This window comes from Mobula birostris, chromosome 3 (assembly GCF_030028105.1).
Source record: "Mobula birostris isolate sMobBir1 chromosome 3, sMobBir1.hap1, whole genome shotgun sequence".
Lineage (NCBI taxonomy): Eukaryota > Metazoa > Chordata > Chondrichthyes > Myliobatiformes > Myliobatidae > Mobula > Mobula birostris.
The window spans coordinates 121,352,499-121,371,805 of record NC_092372.1 but is presented as its reverse complement, the minus strand read 5'-3'; the positions used below and the strand labels follow the sequence as shown (position 1 = coordinate 121,371,805).

Here is a 19,307-nt window from a genome sequence, read left to right as displayed (position 1 = left end):
ACTTCTTGGAAATGCAATATCCTCCATCCACTCGACTTATTCCATTCTTAAAGAGTGAGAGCAAACTTGCCCAAGATTATCCCTGTTATAAAAACATGCTGATTCTGCCTAATTGCATTGTGAAATTCTAAGTATTCTGCTACAAATTCAGTATAACGAAATGCCTTTCCCAAATGACATATTCGACACCAACTGATTATAGCTCCTTGTCTGAAAGCTTCCTCTATTCCTGACTAATACAGTTACTTTTCCAGAAAGCTGGAAAACCCCATGCTTTCTAGAATCTGGGAAACTTTGAAAGATCACAAGGAATGCATCTACCATCACTGCAGCACTTTCTTTTAAACCCGTTTCTTCTGGGATCTATCATTCTTTAGTCATATTCACTGTAGAGCTAGTGACTGAGTACATTTTCTCTCTCCCATTCTACCACTAACGGTATGTTTTAGCAAAGAACATATTCAATTAGATTCACGATAATTCTTTAATTGTTTGTTATTTTCTAGTCACTATTCCCATCTCAGCTTCTGAGGGACCAGCATATACTTATGTTATCCTGTTCCTTTTTGTGAACGTAGATAATAGGACATAGAGGAGTACAGCACAGTACAGGTCATTCAGCCCATGATCTTGTGCTAACTTTTTAACTTATTTTAAGATCAATCTAACCCTTAACTAAGATCAATCCAACCCTTCCTTCCTTCCTACAAAACTGTCCATTTTTCTTTAATCCATGTAGCTATTGAAGTTTTTTAAATGCCCTAATGTCTTACAATCTATCTTCATATTCCTTCATAATTCACTCTCAGGTACTATTTCTCCCCCTCTTCCCCAATATTTTCCAAGGTTACTGATATCTTTTCCAATCTTCAGGCCTACCAGTATTTTTCTTAAGCATTTACTTTCAATCTCAAACTATTCTTAGCTTTTGTGGACACACATGGGTTTCCTTTCACATCTTTTATCGCTCAGTGCTATGCATCCTTGTTGAGATAATTAAATATTTCTGTAAATACCTGCAAGTACTTATCTCCTTACTTTTCAATCCATTTTCCCCAGCCACTGTGGCTGAATCATCCATCATAACTCAATAACTCCTCTGAATTTTAACAATCCAATTATTGATTAATCTCAGCTGAGAACACCAGCCAATGCAAAATAAACTGCTCACTGGCTGGTTCCACAAGCTACCCTCATAGGGAACTGGCTGAAATGTGTCCTCCAAACTATCTTTGTTAATTTATTCAGCCCAATACATATGGAGATTAAAGCTGTCCGTGACTATTGTATTATCTTTCTGAAAAGTCCCTAATTTCTTATTTGATACTCTGTCCAGTGATATTTCACTGTTGAGGAACCTAAAGACTAAACCCACCAATTATTTCTTTCCTTTTATCTCTGTACTCAAACTGTTTCTTACTCTTGAAGGTCTTTCTCATTTCTTTCCTAGTTACCTTTTATCTAGAGGACAGTTCCTGAATCTTGGAATATTCCTTTTTTTGAATTCAAATTATTCAAATTACTTTGGTAATTTTCCAATCATGTCTCTGGAATGGTTGTTAGATCACTGCATTTGTAACTTTGCTTCCAAATTCCACCCTACACTTAAGTTCATTTGGTCCATTTCTGATACCTCTCTCCTCTGTCTTGATCTCTGCAGACAAACTCTCTACCGACACCTTTTATAAACCTATTGACTCCCACAGCTAAGTTGATTCCACCCTGGCTCCTGTAAAAATGCTATTCCCTTTTCTCAGTACCTTCATCTCTGCCATATCTGTTTCCAGGATGAGGCTTTCCTCTCCAGGACATGAGAGAGGACCTCCTTCTTCAAAGAAGAGGCTATCCCTTTCTCCGCCTGCATCTCCTCCATTTCCTAGACATCCGTGCTCACCCCATTTTCCTGCTGCCTTAACAGGGATAGAGCTCCTCTTGTCTTCACCTGCCACCGCCATGAGCCCCCACATCCAACGTATCATTCTGCGCCACTTCTGTCTTCTTCAACAGGATCCTATCATCAAACATCTTTACCTCCCCACTCACTCTCCGCTTCCCACAGGGACTGCTCCACTGAGATTCCCTTGTCCATTCATCTCTTCCCAGTAATTTCCCTCCTGGCACATTTCCATGCAAGTGACAGAAATGCTACACATGCCCATTCACCTCCTCCCTCACCTCCACTCAAGTCCCCAGTCCTTCCAAGTGAGGGAGGAAGTGAATGGGCAGGTACAGCATTTCACTTGCAATTCTGTGGGAGTCATCTTCTGTATCTCCTGCTCCCAATCCAGCCTCCTCTACATTGGTGAGACCTGACGTATATTGGTGGACCACTTTGTCGAGCAACTCCATTCCATTCACAAAAAATCAGAATTTGCCAGTGGCCAGCCATTTCAATTCTTATTCCCATTCCTGTTCCAACATGCCGGTCTACGGCTTCCTCTTCTGCCACCATGAAGCCACTCTCAGGTTGTGGAGCATCACACCATTCCACCTAGGGAGCCTCCAACCTGATGGCACGGACATTGATTTCTCCTTCTGTTTTTTTTTCTGTCTCCCCCCTTTCCTCTTTTTATATTCCCCACTCTAGTCTCTTACCTCGCCTCCTCACTCGCCTATCACCACCACCTGGTGACCCTCCTTCTTGTTCTCCTATGGTCTACTCTCCTCTCCTATCAGATTAATTTTTCTCTGGTCTTTTACCCTTTCCACCTATCATCTCACAGCTTCTTACTTCATCAACCCCTTCCCCACCCATCAGGCTTGACCTATCACCTTCTAGCTTGTCCTCCTTCACTTTCCCCCCACCAACGTTTTTTTTTTAATTCTGGCATGCTTCCCCCTTCCTTTCCAGTCCTGAAGAAGGGTCTTGGCCTGAAACGTCGACTGTTCACTCTTTTCCATAGATGCTGCCTGATCTACTGAGTTCCTCCAGCATCTTGTATGTATTGCTCTGGATTTCCAGCATCTGCAGAATCTCTTGTATTTATGACTGGTCACTATCTGTGCCTGCAGTTCATGACATATGATTTATTCAGTTGGAGCCTTTAGCTTTGTCTTCATAACATTTACCTGGTTGGTTGTGGGTGCTGATGCACACTTTTTAATGAGTCATAAGGCAGGGAGAAAAGTTCCTTCAGCTCATCTAAGCTCATCCTATTTGCGTGTGCTTGGCCCATGTTCCTTGTACACATTTCCCGTCATGCTTAACATGATCTACTTCACCACACTGTTGCCTTATTTTGTCTCTTTAATGCTCACCCTGAGCGCCATCCCTACTCTGGAATGGGCAATGAGCTACAGTGATATCTCTGGGATACCGTCAGAATAAAAGCAGCTTTTTGAAATGGTAACTTTCTGTACTGGAGCATTTTCACCATTTGTAAGAGCAGGAGTGTGCCATTTAACCCCTGAATGCCTTTCAACTCTTAGATTAGATGGCACCCATCTGCTTTGGCTCCTTATACTTCCCTCAGTATAAGTACCTTCAACTAGAAAAGTCTTGCTCAACTGTTAGATAGGGCTGTGGTGATGAACAAGTTCATCCTGATGTCAGCCCTCAGGAGCCCAGTCCCAACTTTATGTTCCTTGTTCTGAACTCCCTTCACTAAAATAATAACTTCCTTCCATAGCAGATCCTCAGACCAACACATTGCTGTGAGGTTTTGAACATGGCGCTCAAATGGGGTCCTTGAAGACAGTCGTTCCCTAATCAACAATTTGCCTTCTTGTCCATTGTTTTAACTTTCGGTCAGTCTGAGTTTTTAGCTCCGCATGTTGTTTGCATTGGCCATCCTTGTGTGTTGGCAGTACACCACAAACAAGCATTCCTAAACATTCAGGCTGACCGTTGGCCCTGTCTGATAGCTACAGTGATCCTATCTTGACTACTAAGGCCCGCACTATTTGGCACCAGTTAGCAACATCACACAGACTTTTAATTTTAAAAAGGTGGACAATGTTCTAAATTTAGGGTTACAGTTTGACAGATGTTGTTTTGCACTCTCTGGCTCAACCTGGGGTTTCTGCCTGAAAATTTTATGCTTCCGATCAGCAGGAATCCATTGCCCTGCTTGGGGTCTCTGTTCAATTAAATTTGTTTTGGGAGTGAGGGCAGTAAAATTTGGACAAACCTTCCATCCCATCCGCTCAGCTTGGAATGACAGTTTGATCTATTATAAAAGATTTTTTTTTGTGTGTTGTGCATGTGGCCAAGTGATTAAGGCATTCGCCAAGTGATTAAGGCGTTTGTCTAGTGATTTGAAGGTCGCTAGTTCGAGCCTCAGCTGTGGCAGCGTGTTTGTGCCCTTGAGCAAGGCACTTAACCACACATTGCTCTAGACTGTGCGAGGAGTGGCACCCCATACAGACATCCAATCTGCGCCTTGTAAGGCATGGAAGATGCCCGACGCAGGCCTCTCATGGTCTAAGTTGATGTTCCCCCCTTCCCCTTTCTTTCTTTAATAAAATAATATTTTAGGTGCCTGCTTTCAGTATCCTAACATAGTGTTGCTCATCGAGAGGACAAGATCATTACTGAGAAGTCAGCATTATCCTCCATCTCTGATTCTAGCCCACACTCAGTGGCTGATTTTCAGTCCACTGCTCTTTAAATGTCAACCACACTGATGAGCCCAGTGTCTAACCTCGTCACAACCAAGATTGCGAAAGATGTTAGTGATTACTCTTTACCACTAGTTTTCCTTTGTAATTCCAGAATTATTTCACTACTGGAATTAACTTACTTTCTCTACCAGCTGCCATGGCAGTAGCCCAGCCCTCTGGGTACTAGCCCAGGACCGAAACTTGAATGGTTGCCATTCTTCTCTTATTGCATGCCCACCATGCTGCCCCAACACCCATTCACTGTGCCAGCCTTCACAAAGCAGCAGCCAGGTTTCAGCTCAAGCCCCCCGCTTCCGCCCAGAAGCAAAGCTTCCCCTGGTTAGTGTTACCTGCTTCCTCGTGCGTGTTTTGCCGGTCCGAAGCTTGATGTATCTTGCTATCAATTCATTGCGGCCTGTCAGAATTCAAAGGACATCAGAAGTCAAATCCTTCTGTTCGATTGAACACAAAGTATAACAAAGAGCAGAAATGCCCAGATTCAATTTAAGTGGCTAGACTTATGGGAATATTTCTGTTGGCTTGAGTGATGGAAAGTCAGCTGCTGCTGTTGACTGTGCAGATGTTTACATTTTACATTGTGTCTTTATTGCAAGGATAGGATCGAGACCAGCAAAATATCAAGGTGGCATCCTTCGTTAAGGACCCTGTCACCCAGGACATGCCCTCTTCTCATTGTTACCATCAGGGAGGAGGTACAGGAGCCTGAAGGCGCACACTCAATGCTTCAGGAACAGCTTCTTCCCCTCTGCCATCTGATTTCTGAATGAACATTGAACCCATGAACACTACCTACTTCTTTTTTAAAATATTTTATTTAATTTTTTAAAGAAGAAATATAAGGACTCAATTAATACAACAATTAATACATATTGAAAAAAAATACTTCAAATACATTAATAAGTCGGAGAGAAAAAAACCCACCTATCCCAACACTATCTCCCCTCATTAGAAAAAAGGAGGGAAAAAGAAAAAAACATAAAGGACAGAGGAAAGAAAGGAGAGAAGAAAAAAGAAAAGAGGAAAAAAAAGAAAAAGAAGAGTAGGCATCCAGCTCTCAGAGTCAGTTTAAAATACAAATTAAAGAAACTAGATTATAATAAAGGATATATTAATTTTAAAAATTAAAATAAATTAATTAAACAATCTGGGCATTTAGGTAATGCAAATATGGTTGCCAAATCTCAATGAGCATAGTGTATCCATTCCTAAGGGTGTAAGTAATCTTCTCAAGGGGTACACAACTTTGCATTTCTTTATTCCAATGATCAATATGTACAAGGGAATCGGATTTCCACGTTACCACTATGCATTTCCTGGCCACTGACAACACAATTTTAATAAATTTGGATTTCTTCCTGGGGAGATTAACTTTCAAAACTGCTAAATTCCCCAGAAGAAACAATTCTGGGTCTAGAGGGAAATCCATCCCCAGAATCTTTTTAGACCCATAAATTGTTTAATTTTTTCCCAGATATAAATGATATGTCTCAGTAGAGGATTGTTTGTTTACTTTTTAATTAATTTAGAGTCCCATTTATATATAAGTTCTTCTGCCATCTCTTCTCCTACCATATGTAAGCCAACTGTAACCCAAGAAGGAATAGTTGTCTCATCAAAAAAAAAGAAACAATAAAACGTATTTGTGCAGCTAAATAATATTTTTTAAAATCTGGTCATTTTAACCCTCCCAATTTATAGTCCCAGGTCAAATTTTCCATGGAGATTCTAGATATTTTACCCGACCATAAAAATAAACGAATATGTCCATTGAGAATCTTTTAAAAAATTATAGGGTAATGGGATAGGTAAAGACTGAAAAAAATACTGAAGTCTTGACATTATCTTCATTTTTATGCAGTTTACCATGCCCATCAGTGTGATGGGAAGGTTTATCCACCTACGTAGGTCCTCCTCGACATTCTGCAGCAAGGGGAGATAACTAAGTTTATAAACGTCATCCAAATTACGATTAAACTTAATCCCCAAATATTTCATGTTGAATTTAACCCATCTAAACTGAGTGCCATATTGATATTGGGCATAGTCTCCTCTACCTAAAGTAAAATTTCACTTTTATTCCAATTTATTTTATATCCCGAGACTATACCATAATTGTCCAGCAAGGCCCTAAGTCTTACCAAAGAGCCTGCCGGCTCAGCCAAATATACTAAAATGTCATCAGCAAATAAATTAATTTTATATTCTTCCTGGGCCACTTTAAACCCCTTTATGTCTGGATTCCGTCTAACAGCCTCAGCCAATGGCTGCATTGCCAGAACAAATAGAGCTGGAAATAGTGGGCAACTTTGTCTACTGGATCTATGTAGAGAGAAAACTGGTGAAATCTGCCCATTTGTAATTACTTTGGCCTTAGACTGATGGTAAAGTGCTTTTATCCAATTTATGAATATTTGGCCTAGACCAAATTTTTCCATTGTTTTAAATAAAAAATCCCATTCCAGTCTATCAAAGGCCTTTTCAGCATCTAAAGCCTCTGCTATAGTCGGGTCCACCTTCGTCCTAGCTAAATGTAATATAGTCAACAGTCTGCCAATATTATCAGATAATTGTCTATTTTTAATAAATCCTGTTTGATCGGATTTAACCAATTTTGGCAGATATCGAGCTAGTCTATTAGCCAATGCCTTTGCTATAATTTATAGTCCACATTTAAAAGTGAGATAGGCCTATAAGATGCTAGTTTTAGCGGATCCTTATCCTCCTTAAGAATTAAAGTAATAATTGCTGTTGAAAAAGATTCCGGTAGAGTATGGGTCTCCTCAGCCTGAGTTACAACCCTCATAAAAAGGGGCATTAATTGATCCTTAAATTCTCTATAAAATCCAGGGGGAAAACCGTCATCTCCCAGTGATTTATTAGCCTGTAATAAGCCTAGGGCTCTTTCAATTTCATCCCTAGAAAAAGGGGCATTCAATTCTTCCTGATCTTGTTGACTCAATTTGGGAAGTTGTGAATGGGACAAGAAATCATCAATTTTCAGTGAGTCACCCACTGATTCTGATTTATATAGTTCCAAATAGAACTGCTTAAAAGTATCATTTATTTCTTTTGGCTTATATGAAATCTTACCTTCCCCTGTTTGAATTGCATTTATTGTTCTAGAGGTTTCTTCCACCCTCAATTGCCAAGATAGTACTTTATGAGTTCTCTCTCCTAATTCATAATATTGTTGTTTTGATTTTAGTATCATTTTTTCTATTCTGTAGGTTTGTTTTGTGTTACACTCTAATTTTTTATAATTTTCTTCTGTTGTTAAATTCTGACAATCTTTTTCTAATTGTTATTTCTTTCTCCAATTCATTTAATTGTTACATATTTATTTTTTATACCTTTAACATATCCAATTATCTGTCCTCTTAAGTATACTTTTAATGTGTCCCATAAGAAATTATTAGCAGTAGAGGGTGAGTTCGTCTCACAGAACAATTCTATTTGAGCTCGAATAAAACTGCAAAACTCTGGTCTTTTCAACAGCAAAGGATTAAAACACCATCTATATAATGTTTTTTGTTTATCAGGCATTTCAATTGATAAAATTAAAGGTGAATGGTCCGATAGTAGTCTAGCAGCATATTCTGTTTCAATGATCCCACTTTCTAATTTAGCTGATATTAGAAGTCAGTCAGTTCTAGAGTAGGAATCATATTGCTTTGAATAGAAAGAGTAGTCTCTTTCTCTTGGATGCTGCCATCTCCAAGCATCTACTATATTTAAGTCCTTCATGAAGGCCAGGGTGGTTTTTGCTGCCCTGACCTTCACGACTTTTTTAACTATCTATCTAAAATTGGATCCAGACAAAAATTGAAATCCCCTCCAATTAAGATATTTTCATATCCTTGAGCAACTTCCAAAAAAATATTTTGGATAAATTTCTTGTCGTCATAATTGGGGGCATATAATTCAAAAGTGTCCAGGATTCTGAATATATTTGACAATTGACCATAAGAAATCTCCTGGCCGAATCTATGATAGTACCCTCCACCCTCACTGGCAAATTCTTCCCTATCAATACTGCCACTCCTCTGGCTTTAGAATTAAAGCAGGACGCTATTACTTGACCAACCCATCCTCTCTTTAATTTGTTATGTTCTGTCACTGTAAGATGAGTTTCTTGAAGAAAGGTAATATCAATATGATTTTTTTTTAAGATATGCCAGGACCGTTTTCCTTTTTATTGGTCCATTTATCCCATTAACATTAAGAATCAAAAATTTAATTGCTCTATTCATAGTTAAAAGATCTTATTAGTTGATAAACCCTGCCCACAAGAAAGTATAAATTAATCCCACTTCTTTGAGTGACTCTGAGATATTTGGTGCCATTCTCAATAGAGTATAGAAAATAGAAAGGAAACCAAAGAGGAAAGAAAATAAAAGGAAAAAAAGAAAAGGAAAGGGAGAAAAACCCTCCCAACTGGTGCTCCAAGTCCACGGTGCCTTAACCCCTCTTACTGTGGGGTCCGATAAACATCGCACTAAAGATGGACATTCTTTAACATATAACATAATTAATCTTTTTAAAAAAGAGACGAAAAATTATCCACTCCCCCAATAACTCTGTAAAAATAAATTAAACATCTGTAAAATAAATTATATTCCACACCCATTATTACTAAATATCTAACATAATCTATAATATTGAAAGCAAATATCATTAATATAGCAATATATCCAAATAAAGAATAGTATTCAAAACTTACTAAATATAACCCAAAATACTGTAACTTAATACATATCCAGCATACCAAAAATTAAACATATCAAAAGATGACATCTATATAATCAAATCTATTCATACTAGTTATAACAAAATTAGATGAACTATATAGTTCCTAAGTAGTATAATTCAAAAAGACCATCCATAATCAATATTTTAAATCGTAATAGTCTTCATCCATAATCATATAGATTCGAAGTTCAAGATTATAATGTTGTTAAAATTAATCTATATTGATAAAGAAAATCAAACAATTTTCTTCATATATTTTGTCCAAGATACATCTTTCTAGGCCTCTTGTTCCAGAAGAATATTCTGAATCACGATGTCTCAGATATTTTTTGAATAAAGTTTATCCCCTCCTGGGGGCGAGTAAAAAATTTCCTCCCTCCATCCGACAGAGTAATTCTCAGCTTTGCTGAATATAATAAAGAATATTGAAGACCTTTATTCTTTAATAACCTCCTTGTTAAGTCAAAGTCCTTCCTTTTTCTTAACAAGGCCACACTAATATCTGGAAAGAAGAATATCTATCCCCCTTCAAACTCTAGTAGGCCATTTCTCTCTCTGGCCTCTATTGCAGCAGCTCGTAATACTTTTTGTTTATCTGCAAAAAGCGTATAAGTATACAGCGTGGCCTTTGCTCTGGAAGTGGTCGGGGGATTAAAGTCCTGTGGGCCCTTTCTATAATTAATTCTTTGTCAAAATGCTTTTCCCCCAGAACTTTGGGGATCCATTCTTGAAAGAAAGTTACTGCATCTCTTCCTTCCAATCCCTCTTTTAAACCCACTACTTTGATATTATTTCTTCTGCTATAGTTTTCAAGGGAGTCCAGTTTATCCATTATTTTTACTTTCTCAGTCCTCCAGGAATTGTTTTCTTTTTCCAGACTTTGTAATCTATTCACAACATCCTTCGTATTATTTTCTAAATCCTGGGTTCACAAATTTAAAGATTCCAAAGTCTGCTTTATTTCCTTAGATTCTTGCATGATGAGGTTTAAATGACTCTCAAATTCGTCCATCCTACCAGTTAAAGTCTGGATTGCATCGGCCAACCCATGAATCGTGGCCACGAGGCACCGCGCCGCACCGCCACTATCCTCAGACCCTCTGCAGGCTCGGAGGAACCAACCGACGAGCAGGCCCCATCACCATTGCTCCCGCGTCCCTCAACTCCAGACGCTCGCAGGAGTGCAGGGCCGGGCAGTGATAGCACCAGTAGGATTTCCACAATTTTTCCTTTTAACCATTGCTTTTATTGAGATTATATGAGAGCCTTATAAACAAGTTGTGAAGAAGTTTTTGTAGGAGTTATTCAGGGACGGGCCCGAGCAATGGCACGACATCACGTGACCCCCAACACTACCCATTTCTTACTGTAACTCACAGTTTTATGAATTGCAATGTACAGGTGCTGCATAACAACTAATTTCATGACACGCCGGTGATAATAAGCCTGATTCTGAAAGATGATGTAGACCTTCACTAAAAAAAAGTGTCTGGTTCTCTCTCTGACCTTCTGGAGAGATCTATTTCATTATGATGACTCTGTGGAATACTGCAATTTGGCCTATTTGTCTTGCCAGTCCGATCTGGGATTGACTTAGACATCATGCAGTTGATATTACTACAAGCTTTCAGCTAAGCCATGTAGGTTGACTTCTACTGGTCTCCCGAAAGGTATTTTCTCTGAGAGATATCGCTGTGTAGAACAGGAAGCACAGACAGTAACACTGGAGAGGTGCAAGGTTCTCGGACAAACTGCTGCTTCTAAAGCACAATAGGGACCAAGATTCCAACTACCCTGACCTTGCTGCGGAGGAAAATAAGACAAAATCAATTTGCCAATGTGAAGTTTAGAAAGGGGCTAAAGGTGTAACGGGAAAAAATAAAAACGGATTTTCAAACGCATGACACTTCTGCACCACCTACTTAGCTTCAATGCATACAGATTTAGCATTCTTCTGTGAGGAGCATCTTTCTGCTCTGATCAGCTACGCTGGCAGCTTTCTGTGCTCGGTGGTTTTATTACTTTCTAGACTGTACCACAATTTCTGGTATAGAAGCTAAAGCTCTGACTCAAACTGCAGCAGCTGCACTAGGAGACACTGGAACCTCAGGCGGTCTGTACCGCACGCAAATGATTCCCAGTCAAGAGAGCGGGGAACACACAGCCCCCTCAGTGCTCACCGTGGCACAAGATTACCTTCAGCATCGATAATGTGGTTTGTGCAACACAGCCAAAAGTGAACAATTCTACTTATTTCTGGAGCTAAATTATTATTATTTTTACTTTTATTTAGAGATACACTGCAGAATAGGCCTCTCCACCCAGCAATCCCCAGTTTAGCCCTCGCCTAATTGCGGGACAATTTGCAATATCCAATTAACCTGCCATCCGGTATGCCTTTGGACTGTGGGAGAAACCGAGCACCCAGAGGAAACACATGCATACAAGCTCCTTACAGACAGCGGTGGGAATTGAACCCAGGTCGCTGATACTGTAAAGTGTTGTGCTAACCACGGAGCTACTGTGTGCGCTCAGGTACATGACCTGGAAGGGTACAGCACTGTATGTAAGGCACCTCGCAGTAATGGAGCTGTGATCTGAGGGAACAACTTTTATGACTCAGCCAGTCCTCCTGTCAGTTTAACTGCTTTGCACATTCAAGAAGGTAATTATCTGAGCTGCAGAAATGTCACTTGTCAAATCCAAAGGCATCCTTGCGAACGTTATCACTTTCATCGAGGTTAGAACATGTAAACCCAATTCTATCAGCAATTGCAGGTGCTCTTCCCAATGCAGTACTACTTTAATCACCTGGACACACGTCACTCCTTCATATCCCATCTTATTTTTTCAGGAGAGAACAGGAGAGTTCTGATGCTTATCACATATACAGTACCTTCTGTTTACCTTGCTACACAGCACAATAAAACATTTTAAATTGCTTCAGGAAGTCTCCTGGCTGTGAAAAGCTTTGACAACTGCACTGTTCTGCTATAGAAGCTGGAAAATCCAAAATTGCAAAGTTTTGGGAGTGCCCCTCACTTCACTGCATTCCTGAAATTCCTCCAAATTTAGCCAAATGCAGACTCCCAATAAATCTGCTTAAAAGTAAACTCCAGGAGAATCTTTAACCGTCTGCAATGAGAGCACTGGGTCGTTTGAAGCTTTCTCTCATGCGCTGTTGGGTTAGACTGCTCAAGAATAGGAGCAAATGCCTCCGCCTTCCTGGGATAGACTTACGTAAAATAAGTAGATGCACAAACGTTTGATGCAGAATTATTTCTGAATGTTTCTCTTTTTATTTATATACATGTATATATATGTATTTTGAAGACTGGACATCACTGGCAAGGATGGCATTTTTTGCCCATCCCTAGTTCCTCTTGAGAAGTTGTGCCCTTTAACCACTGAGGCCCTTCTGGTGCAGGAAATCCCACAGTGCTGTAGGTCCCGGGAGTTCCTCAGTTTAGATCGCAAGTGCATCATTTCCACAATGATACACTTCCAAGATCCGACAATGTGTAATTTGGAGGGAAACCCACCAGCTGTGGTGTCCCCATGAACCTTGTCCACCCTGGTGCTGAGATCATGGGCTTGACTGGTTTTGGTCAAGCAGTGTAGGTGTTAAACTGTGGTGCAGTTAGTCGGTGGCATGTCTTGTATCTACTGAGCACTGCCAGTATATTGATATCCGCTTTCATTTCTCCCCATGAAACACCATAATCCGAGTTCAACCACAGAACAACATCTGTCTATCCTTTATCTGCAAAATCACATGGCTTGCCGAATCACAATCCCACAGGGCAGCACAGTGGTGCACCTCGCAAAAAAGCTGATTCACAGCACTGACAACCCAGGTTCGACACCAACCTCGGTCGCTGTCAGAATCAGGGTTAATAATACCACTGACACAGGTCGTGAAATTTGTTATCTTTGCAGCAGCCGTACATTGCAATACATGATAATAAAAACGGGATTACAGTCAGTATATAAATGTATTATATATGTTAAATTAAATATATAGTAAATAATGAGAAGAAAAAGTAGTGAGGCAGTGTCCATTCAGAAATCAGATGGCAGAGGGGAAAAAGCTGTTCCTTCAGGCACCTGTACCTCCTCCCTGATGGTAGCAATGAGAAGAGGGCATGTCCTGGGTGACCGGGGCCCTTAATGATGGGTGCCACCTTTTTGAGGCACCGCTCCTTGAAGTGCCCATGATGGAGATGACTGAGCTCACAACTCTCTGCAGTCCGTAAGGGGACCGCACACTCTTCCTGTCAACACGTGGACTTCCTCCCACCTCCCAGCAACGTGCCAGTTGGTAAGTTCACTGTCCACTGTAGTAACCCCCAGTGTCAGTAGATGGTAGGAGGATTAGTGGAGGAATGATTGGCACATGAGAAAGAATGGATTACAGGGAATTAAGTGGATAATGGGATTGGGAGGCAATATACTTAATGAACATGATGGCTTCTTCTGACTTTCTAAGAAAATTTGAGAACCTTCCCCAGCTGAAATACACAAACTCATTTAATTCTCACAGCCCCATTCCATATCACCTTTGTAACCACCAGTCTCAGGGTTTAATAATATGAGGGGCATGAATGGGCTTTTCCCCAGGTTTGAAGAGTCCAAAACTGGTTCTCACAGGGTTGGGGTGAGGGGTAAGGATTAACAGAGACTCTGAGGTTGGGGTCTACATGGAACGAGCTGCCATGGGAAGCCACTGAGAAAGGTATAAAAGCAGTATGCATGAAGCACTTGGATCGGTACATGGAGGGGCAGAGCTTGGAGGGATATGGGCCAGATGCAGGCAACGGGGACCAGCAAGGTGGGCATGGACTGATGGGCCAAATGGCCTGTATTTATGCCTTGTGACTCCTGTATCTCAGCACCTTCCTGTACACTCCCTTTGCTAGGTGTCCCCTCCACAGATTCAGTAAAACAGCCAGCAGAATCAAAGACCCCAGACGTTCTCTCTTCTCTCCTCTCCCAGAAGATACAAAAGCCTGAAAGCACGTACCACCAGCCTCAAGGATAGCTTCTACCCCACTGTCAGAAGGCTGTTGAGTAGCTCCCTGGTACGATAAGCTGGGCTCTTGGCCGCACAATCTACCTCGTTATGACCGTGCACCTTATCGTCCACCTGCACTGCAGCTCTTACACATTATTCTGCATTTCTGCTGTGGTTTTAGCTTGTGCTATCTCAATGCACTGTGTAATGATTTGATTTGTGTGGACAATGTGCAAGTCAAAGTTTTCATTGTACCTTGGTACATGTGACAAAAATAGACCAATTCCAGCTCCCATGACCAATTCCCTCAAGCTCCTCTGACTTTTTTCCTCCAAGACTATTCTTAATATCCACTACTTGGAACAAACTTTGAACCACCTCTTCACCAAGCTTCTTTAGCTTGGTTATAATTTTTCTTTCATTTGGACTTTGTATTATTGTTTGGAATTGATTTTCCCTTCTCCTGAGTTAAGATGTGTCACGCACACGTACTTCCCAGATTCCATAAGATCATAAGACATAGGAGCAGAATTAGACTATCTGTCCCATCGCGTCTGCTCCGCCATTCAATCATGGCTGATCCTTTTTCTCTATCTCCTCCTCAACCCCAGTTCCTGGCCTTCTCCCGTAACCTTAGATGCCATGTCTAATCAAGAACCTATCAATTTCTGCCTTAAATACACCCAACGACCTGGCCTCCACAGCTGCATGTGGCAACAAATTCCACAAATTCACCACTCTTTGTCTAAAGAAATTTCTCTGCATCTCTGTTTTGAAAGGGCGCCCCTCTATCCTGAGGCTGTGCCCTCTTGTCCTAGACTCTCCCACCATGGGAAACATCCCTTCCACATTACTCTGTCTAGGCCTATCAACATTCAAAAGGTTTCAATGAGAACCCTCTCATCTTTCTGAATTCTAGCGAGTACAGACTGAGAGCCATCAAATGTTCCTCATATGATAACCTTTTAATTGCTGGAATCATCCTTGTGAACCTCCTCTGAACCCTCTCCAATGCCAGCACATTTTTTCTTAGATGAGGAGCCCAACACTGTTCACAATAGTTAAGGAGAGGCCTCACCAGTGCCTTATAAAGCCTCAGCATCACACCCCTGCTCTTGTATTCTAGACTTCCTGAAATGAATGCTAACATTGCATTCGCCTTCCTCACCACTGACTCAACCTGCAAGTTGACCTTTAGGGTGTTCTGCACAAGGACTCCCAAGTCCCTTTGCATCTCAAATTTTTGGATTTTCTCCACATTTATAAAATAATCTGTACATTTATTTCTACTACCAAAGTGCATGACCATGCATCTTCCAATACCAAAGTGCAAGTCCAAAGTCATTGGACTTCAGATAGGAAAAATGCAGAGGATATTTGCGAGGATGTTGCCAGGACTCAAGGGACTGGATAAGTTGCAAAGAGAAAATCTGCAGATGCTGGAAATCCAAACACTACACGCAAAACGCTAGAGAAACTCAGCACCAATCAACTTCCCAGCTCTTTACTTCATCCCTACCCCTCACAGTTTCACCTATCACCTTTCTCTCTCCCTTCCCCCCACCCTTTTAAATCTACTCCTCTTTTTTCATCCAGTCCTGATGAAGGGTCTCGGCCCGAAACGTGGACTATACTCTTTCCCATTGATGCTGCCTGGCCTGCTGAGTTCCTCCAGCATCTTGTGTGTGGTGACTGGTGAAGTTGAACAGGCTGTGATTTTTCTCGTTGGACCAGAAGAGAATGAGGCTTGATGTTACAGAGCTGCATTAAATCATGAGAGGCATAAACATAGTGAATACAAACAGCCTTTTCGCCAAGGTTGGGGGAGATCACGCTGACTTCGGTTCTTTGTGGAAGTGGGAGCCGCTCTCAGGAACTTACGACCGGCCGCTTTTTGATATGCCAAGGATGCAGCCTGGAAGACTAGCGCACCTTCAGGGTGCTGGATTTTGAGGCGGGCGGATTCGAGGTTGGTGCTGCCGCCTGATGTGTTGTGAGAGTACACGGAAGATCGAAAGCAGTGAACTGGCTGCTGGCTGTGTGCCCAGAGACCTGAGTCCTTTGGGCACAGAGCTCGGAAAAAGCGATGCAACAGACTTTTAACACCATAAATCGGCGAGTTGTTTTGTTGTAGCTGTAGAGGAAGTGGTTGAAGCAGGTACATTAACACCATTTCAAAGTTACTCGTGCAGGTACGTGGACAGGAAAGTTTTGAAGAGGTATGGGCAAATGGGACAGGCCTGGATGGGCACCTTGATTAGCATGGACCAATGGGCTGAAAAACCCCCTTCTCTGCTTTATAACTTCAACCAACTGGATATACTTGTACAAGCAGATTAATGTATTGAACATGAATCAGATTTATGGCTAATGCAGTGAATTATCGCCATTTACCACATCAGGCGAAAGTTGGAAAACGTGACCTTTACAACTTGTGGAATCTAAAGTATTGATTGGCTGATTTTTAATGAACATTTACTTAAACACAATGTTTATCTCAATGCTACTGTGATGGTGATGACTGAATTTTATTTTACTGAGATACAGTGCAGAACAGGCCCTTCCGGACCTTCAAGCCACACCACCCAGCAACCCCCGATTTAACACCAGTTTGTATTTGCACAACCACCTCACATCACCTGCTCGTGAGCAAAAGATAACAGTCTTCACTTAGTCACAGGTAACTGGTTCTGGGTCTGAAAACCTGACTGCAACATGATCGAAAGCCTTTTGGGTTATGCCGGAGTCTTTGACTCACTTCGACTGAAAAAGTACACACCAGGACATCCCGAGTTTGTTGAAGGTTACATAGAAACACAAATGTCTTCATTCTTTCATGTGTTAACAAAACCCTGCATTCACTTAATCACGCCAAAGCAGGCAAATTGACCAATCACATCAATGCTGTTCATGGGAACTTGCTGTGCCGAGAAGCTACCATTTTGCCCACATACCTGGCAACGTACACAGAGGAAGGTACCAGCTCAGGGGAGGAAATAAAACCTGCAGATTTCCGAAAGTGAATCAGAATCAGTTTATTATAACCGCTTTACAGAATGTGAAGTTTATTGTGTCCAGGGCAAAGACCTAACATTACTGTGAATTACAAAAATAAATACGTTATTTGATAAAAGGGGTAAAATTCATGAAGATCTGATGGCATAGGGGAAGAAACTGTTCCTGAATTGCTGTGTGTGGATGTTCAGGCTCCTGGACCTCCTTCCTGATGGTAGTAATGAGAAGAGGGCACATCCTGGGATGCTGAGGCTCCACAGCGAGCTCATTGCATGCACCCGTCTCCAACATGACACCCTGAGGCTGAGGAACTGCAGACCGAGGAGGATTAGTGCTTCCTACCTCCAGTCCAATCTCATACAGATCAGGCAACAATAATTGTCGGCTTGGTGCAGTGGTCTGCACACTGAAACACCACTCACCTGTTTATTATTTTTAAATCTGGGCCGTATTTGCCTTTAGGGTGGTCAGGCCACCCAGTGGGCACGGCTTGAGCCACAAGCTGCTATCACCTGGGGACCCGAGGTGCCAGTCACACTGCTACCGCTGGCTGACCACACGATAAAAGTAAACAGGTACGAGGACAGGCAGGAGCCTGAAGATCTGCACTCGACTTAGGAACAGCTTGCTTCCCTCCACCATCAGATTTCTGAACCAATAAACACTACCTCGTTATTCACCTTTCGCAATATTTATTTACATTTATAATTTATAGTCATTTTATGTTTTGCAATGTTCTGTCGCCAAAAAAAAATCACACATTTCCCAAGTGGTAATAAACTAGATCTGGATTCAGAAATGTGAGCATTTTATGCAGAAATCCTGTGCATTCTTCTCAAAACCAAGGTGCAATCTGGAGAAAATGCCAAGCCAAGGGAATCTGCACTGTGTCAAGGTGATAACTAAAATGCCATCTATAAAATCACCAATGGCACCAGTGTGGTCAGAATCTCAGATGACAACAAGGAGTGAGATAGATTGGCTAGTTGAGGGCATGCCATATGGAGTTTGAGGAGATTTGGTATGTATGTTACTAAAGCCTGGCCCATTTCTACAACTGTACCACAGAGAGCATGATGACTATTTGCATCACTGCCATCACATTACAGGCCATTCAGTCCATTGATGTTGAGAGGTTCTAGCACTGAGCTAGTCAATCACGTCCTCCACTTAAAGTCTTGCTATCCAGTCAGTTGGAAGACATTGATGGAATCTGTCTTCAAACAGTTAATTCCAGATCATGACTACCCCTTCGCCACTCACCTCAACGTCATTGGTTTAAATTTTACACCTCTGTCACCTCAGCCCAGCCATCCCTGTTCCTCGAACCATGACAGCAGCCTCCCTTTAAGTCAACCGCTCATAATCAGGTACAGCCCCATCAAACATCTTCACACCCTTCTCTGCTCCAGTTCTAGCGTCTTCAATACAACCATACAACAAGACCTTTTATCCCTGGAACTACTTCAGGTAATTGTTGCAGGCTCCTCTCCAGCATTCTCACTCCCTGCTGAAAATGCAATGACCAGAATTGGGTTGCAGTTTTACAGCTGTGGACTAACCAATGTTTTGCACAAGTTCAACGTAACTGGCCTGCTTTTGCACATTCTGCCTTCCCTGATAAACCCCAGAATCCCACATGCATTACTAACCACTCTTCCAACATAACCTTCCACGTTCAAGGATTTCTATGCAGGTCTGCCCGTGCCCCACTGTTCCCACACACTATTTCAAACTTCACTGTCTGTTCAGATTCACACTGCAAGCTGTAATGCTTCACGCTCCCCTGTTCAATTTCATCCAGCCATGCAGCCAGTTTATGTCCTCTGGCAATCCGTTCTTAGTCTTTCCCATCTTTAACCATACTTTCGAACTCTGACTAATTCACAAATTTGGTCATTTTTAC

The 19,307-nt window shown here is 41.5% G+C and overlaps 1 protein-coding gene across 1 annotated transcript in view; it reads right to left on the bottom strand.

The window, feature by feature from the left end:
* The window catches only part of LOC140195694 (transcriptional enhancer factor TEF-5-like), a 210,672-nt gene that overhangs the window by 99,304 nt on the left and 92,061 nt on the right, over positions 1 to 19,307 (bottom strand). Inside the window, exon 3 of the mRNA XM_072254407.1 lies at positions 4,953 to 5,017. Within this exon, the coding sequence (XP_072110508.1) occupies positions 4,953 to 5,017 (65 nt within the window). The remainder of the gene's footprint in view (positions 1 to 4,952; positions 5,018 to 19,307) is intronic.